This window comes from Miscanthus floridulus, chromosome 13, assembly GCF_019320115.1.
Source record: "Miscanthus floridulus cultivar M001 chromosome 13, ASM1932011v1, whole genome shotgun sequence".
Taxonomy (NCBI): domain Eukaryota; kingdom Viridiplantae; phylum Streptophyta; class Magnoliopsida; order Poales; family Poaceae; genus Miscanthus; species Miscanthus floridulus.
Window position 1 is genome coordinate 22,558,370 of NC_089592.1, and position 7,825 is coordinate 22,566,194.

The 7,825-nt window shown below is 43.9% G+C and overlaps 1 protein-coding gene across 1 annotated transcript; it reads right to left on the reverse strand.

The window, feature by feature from the left end:
- Positions 1–5,165: 5,165 nt before the first annotated feature.
- On the reverse strand, positions 5,166–6,974 carry LOC136501705 (alkane hydroxylase MAH1-like). The gene has a single exon (XM_066497231.1). It carries the CDS (start codon positions 6,955–6,957, stop codon positions 5,392–5,394), a length of 1,566 nt encoding a protein of 521 aa, XP_066353328.1. The 5' UTR covers positions 6,958–6,974; the 3' UTR covers positions 5,166–5,391.
- Between the last annotated feature and the right edge of the window lie 851 nt (positions 6,975–7,825).

The following is a 7,825-nucleotide window of genomic DNA, read 5'->3' on the forward strand; positions in this document are numbered from 1 at the left end:
TGTCATCTATGCGAACACCACTATTTTGATTGATGCTCCTTTTATCTTGGGCAACTGTGTAAAATGTATTCCCATTTATCTCGTACCCTTGGTACATGAGGATATGCCATGATGGTTGCCTAGCCAACAAATACAGTTGCTCATCAATATTGTCATCGCCTTGACATTCTTTTCGCAACCAACCACTGAAACTTTCCATGTGCTGACGCCTAATCGAAGCTTCAGTCTTCCCTGGAAACTTGGATCGTAAGAACTCCTTATGTATCTCGTTGTACGGATGCACCAATGACGAGTTCTAAAGAACTGTGTAGTGTGCTTTATTGAAATAATCATCTTCCATGCCAATATATGTTTTCTTCCCTAAAGTTCCTTTACCACTGAGTCTCTCCTCGTGTCATGATTCAGGAACGCTAATCGGGGCAAGGTCAGGAATAAAGTCAACACAGAACTCAATGACCTCCTCTATTCCATAGCCCTGGGCGATGCTTCCTTCAGGCTTAGAATGGACTTTCACATATTTCTTCAAGACTCCCATAAACCTCTCGAAGGGGAACATGTTATGTAAGAACACAGGTCCAAGAATACTAATCTCCTTCACCAAATGAACTAGGAGGTGTGTCATGATATTAAAGAAGGATGGAGGGAACACCAACTCAAAGCTGACAAGACATTGAACCACATCATTATGTAGAGTAGCTAGTTCCACTGGATTGATTGCCTTCTGAGAAATTGCATTGAGGAATGCACATAGCTTCATGGTGGCTAGACATACATGTGGAGGTAGAATTCCTCTTAAAGCAACTAGAAGCAATTGCGTCATAAGCACGTGATAGTCGTGGGACTTTAAGTTTAGGAATTTCTTCTCTGGCACATTTATTATACCCTTTATATTGGAGGAGAATCCCGATGGGACCTTGATGCTGCTTAGACATTCGAACATGCTGTCCCTCTCTTCTTTGCTAAGCGTGTAGCTAGCAGGACTTAAGTAATGACGTCCATCATCTGTCTTCTCTGGATGAAGGTTGTCTCGTTCTTTCATGCCCTGCAAGTCTGGGTGTGCTTCAAGTGAATCCTTTGGCTTCCCATACACACCCATGAATCCTAACAGGTTCACACAAATATTCTTTATCAGGTGCATCACATCGATTGCGTTGCGGACCTCTAGGACTTGCCAATAGGGTAGCTCCCAAAAGATGGACTTCTTCTTCCACATGGGTGCGTGTCCCTTAGCATCTTTGGGAACAGATTCGCTGTCTTGTCCCTTTCCAAATACTACTTTCACATCCTTGACCATTGCGAGTACATCTTCCCCGGTTCGGTTATGAGGCTTCTTCGGGTGGTCTGGCTTACCTTTAAAATGCTTACCTTTCTTTCTTACTTGGTGATTCAAAGGAAGGAATCGACGATGGCCAAGGTACATGACCTTTCAACATCTTTTCAAATATATATTGTCAAGGTCATCAAAACAATGTGTGCATGCATTATATCCTTTGTTTGTCTGACCTGAAAGATTACTTAAAGCAGGCCAATCATTGATTGTTACGAATAACATTGCTCGTAGGTCAAAGTGTTCTTGTTTGTACTCATCCTAGACACGTACACCTGGTTTGTTCCATAAAACTAGAAGTTCTTCAACTAATGGCTTCAGATAGACATCAATGTCGTTGCTAGGTTGCCTCAGACCTTGAATGAGGATCGGCATCATAATGAACTTCTGCTTTATGCATAACCATGGAGGAAGGTTGTAGATACATAGAGTAACTGGCCAAGTGCTATGACTTGTGCTCTGCTCCTCAAAAGGATTCATACCATCTGTACTTAAGGCGAACCTTAAGTTTCTAGCCTCATTTGCAAACTCTGGAAATTCCCTGTCTATCGCTCTCCACTGGGACCCATCAGCTGGGTGTCTCAGCATATTGTCTACCTTACGGTCTTCTTTATGCCACCGCAATAACTTTGCATGGTCTTTATTTCTGAACAAATGTTTTAAGCGTGGTATTATAGGAGCATACCACATAACCTTGGCAGAGATTTTCTTTCTAGGACGTTGTTCACCCTCGACGTCACCAGGATCATCGCGCCTGATCTTATACCGCGCTGCTTTACATACCGGGCATTCATCCAAATTCTCGTATTCATTGCCATGGTAGAGGATGCAGTCATTAGGACATGCATGTATCTTCTAGATTTTTAATCCCAAAGGGCAGACAACCTTTTTGCTTTGTACGTAGTGGTGGGCAATTCATTTGGCTTCGGAAGCATCTTCTTTATGAGGTTCAATAAATTCCTAAATGCCTTATCGGATACACTATTCTTTGCCTTCCACTGTAGCAATTCCAGTGTTGTACCTAGCTTTTTTTGCCCCTCTTCGGCCATCGGGTATAGCAACTTCCTATGATCCTCAAGCATGCGCTCGAACTTAACTTTCTCTTTTTCACTTTCGCATTCTTGTTGTGCATCACGAATGGCATCGCCAAGAGCATCACCGAGATCATCTTCTGCCGCTACCTCTTCTTCATCTCCCCCCATTGTAGTATCATCAAAGGCACCATACTGAGCAATAATGTCATCAATGTCTAAATCTTCTCCTTCACCTTCTTCCATCATGACCCCGCTTTCTCCATACTTAGTCCAACATATATAGTTTGACATGAAACCTGACTTAAGCAAATGTGAATGAAGACTCATTGAGCTTGAATATTCCTTTAAATTCTTACATATGGCACATGGACAGCACATGAAACCATCCCGCTTATTTGCCTCGGCCACACCTAAGAAATAGTGCACGCCCTCAATAAAGTCTTGGGAGCGGCGATCGGCATTGTACATCTAATGGCGTGACATAATCTGCATTAGACGACAAATTATGAAAACTTTGAACATAATTAAGTATTTTATTACACAACATAGATGACACACACACGGTTGATTAATTAACTAAGCCTAGCTACAACATAAGCAATCCCAACTATCACTAAACAAACTAAAACTACAATGCACTTCACTAACATAATTATTTCGTGACCGTACGTAAATAAAACAGACAAATCATTCATTTGTTGAATATCGATAAGCTTCTCCTGCTGGCTCACTGCCTCATCATCAGCAGCCGCTACCTCAAGCGCACCCGAATTCTGCACGTATGTAGCATAATCTTCCTCCCAGTACCAACCATCACATCCATTGCCCTCCCACTGAAATTAAAGCCAAAAAATATTTAGTCAAAAATATTCAAGAAAAGCATGTCAATTAGCCATAATAATCAAATGCGTAAGAAACTCATATCGTGATCCGGGCACTTGTAGAAAACACGACCCTTGTTGGGTCCCTGTCTCTTGACTCGGTACTCCATCACAATCTTCTGCTTACACTTGCCGCAGATAATGAGAGGGAGTTCTGGCCTTAGTCGTTTCGCAACCGAACGAGAGGCCGAGGATCCAGTACCAGTTGTCATCTACTTTCTATACTTATTTTTGTAAACTAGTGTAAATTTCACATTTTCTAAAATAATATATTTGAACAAAACTAAAATTATTTATTTATCTAACTAAACCATGAAATATGTACTATGTATAATAGTAAAATACCAAACTATCAAGTGATTTTACTATTGTAAATCATCATGTGATTTTGAGCTAAAAATGACATAGAAATCACATAGCTCAAAAACATGTTTCAATAAATAACCATCCGTACTAGTTGACCTTGCTTACGTGATCATCTCGGCGAGCATTTCTCCACCGGACGGCACCGTACTTGGCCAAGGAAGAGCTCCGATTCTACGAGGAAGGCAACACGATCTTCCATGACCGTTGCCGCTCTCCCTCGTAGAATCAAAGCTTCTCCTTGACGTCCGTTACCGCTCGGCAGAGAACATGCTCGCCGAAATGAACACGGTCTGCAAGTTCAACTAGTACGGATTTTCTATAATTTTCTAACTATTTTCTAAGTTTTTCATTTCATGGAAAATTTAATTCTAAAAAATAAAAGGCATGATTTCTAAGTATTTCATTTCATGGAAAAAATAATTCTAAGTGACCTGCTCGATATCGGCGAGCTCGCGGGCGTTTAGGTTGTCGAGGATAGTAACATTTGTAGATGATATTTGTAGGCCTGAAGTTATCAAATATCCATCAAATTATAGCTCAAAAACATATTTCAATAAATAACCATCTGTACTAGTTGACCTTGCTTACGTGATCATCTCGATGAGCATTTCTCCACCGGACGGCACCGTACTTGGCCAAGGAAGAGCTCCGATTCTATGAGAAAGGGAACACAGTCTTCCACGACCGTTGCCGCTCTCCCTCGTAGAATCAAAGCTCCTCCTTGATGTCCATTACCGCTCGGCAGAGAACATGCTCGCCGAGCTGAACACGGTCCGCAAGTTCAACTAGTACGGATTTTCTACAGTTTTCTAACTATTTTCTAAGTTTTTCATTTCATGAAAAAATTAATTCTAAGATCACGTAAGCCGCCGGGGACGAGGATGGCGCGTGCTCTAGCGAGGACGAGCGAGATGTGATTTTGATTAACTAATTTAACTTTTGTTTATCCAAACATATATGCAAATCATCATGTGATTTTGAGCTAAAAATGACATATAAAATCATAATAAAGTCCAACATATAAAGTTATATATGCATCTACATCGCAAAATGAGATAAGCTACTGATAAAACATAAGAGGATTAAGTTTGTTACATTCAAAATCGAAGAGCAACACCAATGGAGGGGGAGAGAGTAAGAACAACAGCAAGCTGAAGAACAGAGGCAGTGAGTTTGAATGGAATGGCTCGGGCTCGGGGAGGAAGAAATGAGCTGGTGTATAGGCTGGGATAATTAGTCCCAGTTAGGGGGCCAAACCGGGACTAAAGATTAATATTTATTCCCGGGACATCACCCAAACCGGGACTAAAAGTTTTAGTCCCGGCTGGTATTACCAACCGGGACTAAAGGTAAACCTTTAGTCCGGGTTGGTAATACCAGCAGGGACTAAAGATCCCTGCCTCGCGGACGACCGTTGGGCAGGGACCTTTAGTCCCGGTTGGTATTACCAACCGGGACTAAATGGTCCTTTAGTCCTGGGGGCAAAAAATGCCGAGGCTAATACCAAATTGGGATATCGTTCTAAAGTCTGTTCTCTAGTAGTGTAACATAGCAGCCTTACATAGCACAAGTGTTCCATTAACTAAGCACACCACAAAGTTCTTAGCACCACCACAAAGTTCTGACATCACATAGTCCACACATTACATAACACAATGTCTTACTTGCCCACAATACAGAAGTTCTCATCACACATAGATAGGGGATAGATAGATAGATAACATGATAAAAAAGGATAGGGCGAGGGACGAAGCAAAGCGACAATAACAAATTCTCCAGTGTTTCATTCTTGGAACCTTTTCTTAACCTTGACCATGAGCCCGTTCTTCATCTGCAGAATAGTCGAGAGCTTTGGCTCAACAGCATGCACTTCCAACACCTCCATATCAAAGTTCCACAGGACGTTGGCGGCGGCGGTCTTCACCTGCATAATCCCGATGTCCTTGCCGAGGCACATCCTTGGCCCCGAGCTGAACGTCAGGAATTTATGAGAAGGAACGTATTGCAGTTTGCTTCCATCATCCGAGAACCACCTCTCTGGCCTGTACTCCTGGCAGTCATTACCCCACACGGGCTCCATTCTTGCCATGGCGTACAAGGAGATGAGGATGGTGTCCCCAGCGCCCACCTCATCGCCGCTTGGCAGTGTATCGTCGCGCAGCACAGTCTTGCGCTCGAACGGGGCTGGAGGGTAAAGCCTCAGGGTCTCAAACACCGCAGCCTGCAAGTAAACTAGTTCTTTCATCTCCTCAGGCTCAAAGGTCACCGTGGCCGTGGCATTTGTTTCTTTATAGGTGGCAGCGGCGGCGGCGGCGGCGGCTTTGCAAGATGCGATGGGCGCCAGCTCCTTGCGGATGCTGGACAAGACGGAGGGGTTCCTAGAGATGTTGTAGAATAGCCACGACAACCCCGCACCGACCGTGTCCCTCCCGGCGACAAGATAGCCGATGAGGGTTGCCTGGAGCACTTGGTCGTCGTCGCCATAGTTGGGGTCATTGATGTAGTATGACTGGATGTCTAACGAAGCAGCTTCATCTTCTTCCTCGCCAACCGAATGACGACGGGTCTTCCTTGTCTCCATCATCTTCACGACGAATCCACGTAGTACTGCCTGTGCCGCGGCGATCCTCCTCTCTGGACCAATGTTTAGCCATCTCATCACCTTCCATACTAACGCCGGCATCACGTGCCGGAACATGGGCACCTCCGTGACGGTGTCCATGGCGTCTGTGACGTCAACAGGCGGCATGTCTGGGGACAGGAGACCAGGGTCCAGGCCAAAGACTGGCTTAGCAGCCAGATCGAAAGCATACCTCGTGTTCAATTGCTGCATGTCGAACGCCGTTCCAGCGTTCGCCATGTCTGCAAGGAAGGGGAGCAGGCCTTTCCCGACCTTGTCGTGGCAGAAATTAGTGATGGATGCAAGCATCCTTGGATTGCTTAGGATGCTCTGCATCTTAGCGCGATGGCGGCGGCAGGACTCACCATCAACTGTGAAGAGGCCTCCTTTCATGACGTCGAAGACCTCTGCAAACTCCTCACCCTTGGGGTAGTTTGCATGGTTTGAAGTGAAGATGTGTCGGACATTTTGTGGGTCGCTGGTAAGGAAGTATTGCACTCTCGTTCCCACTGGTCCGTGCACCTTGTAGTTGCACGTAGAGGCAGAAAGGCCAACTGTGATAAATTCGTGCAAGTTGTTGACGTTGGCAAGGATGCCTGGGAGGATGCCTACTACTGGCCAGATCACTGGGAGAATCGGGCTATTTGATCTTTTATATTTGATATAGAAGTATGATGGAACAAGGAGAGCAGCTATGGGGATCAGTAGTGCTGGAGACCATAGAGCCATTGTTATGGACACGAATGTGTATATGGTGTAGCGATATATACAAGATGGGTTGCCCGATGGCTCTCTATATATAGAAGCTTCAACCCTTGTGCAGTGTACAAACGCATGCCCATACGTGCTATCTACCTGCTATCTGCCATTTTTCCGCTGACGGTCGGGTCCACGTCGCCTGAATTATATGCCCGCGTTTCCTTCACCTAATCATCTATACAAAGTAGCATTTAGAACATGAAGATGTTATAGCAGATCTTCTACCTCATCTCTTATGCGATAATTTTAAAAGATCTCCTAAAAACAACCACCTTTCTCCTAGATAAAGGAGATGATTACCTCTCCCCAATCCCTAATAAAGAAATATAGGGGAAAAGTTTTAGGTGATCAGCTACAACAATGCTCTGTTATATCCTAAATTTATTTTAAGCTACTGTCATAAAATAACTTATAAGAGATGCAATATAAGAGATATGGTAAAGTTGATCTAACCCTCGAAGCCATGAACCCTCACATTTCATGCACCTAAAGCCATGCATTTACGGTTGCTTCGGTAACACAAACAATGAACACCTAAAGCCATGCATTTACAGTAATAGTACCTTGACTAGTTGAGTAGAATAATTCGACTAGCTGCTTACCTTGTGTAGCTCGATTAGTTGAGTAGCATAATTTGAGTAGCTTACATTGAGTGCTATAATGCTTAACTTCACTATGCTAGAATTCGTAATCACTGTCGTACTATCACTGTCGGTTTGTGGTTTCAATCGACAGTGATAGCACAACCGGCAGTAATTGGTGGACTATCAGTAATGGTTCATGGCTTTAACCAGCAGTGATAGACATGATACTATCACTGCTGGTTGAAGCCACGAAC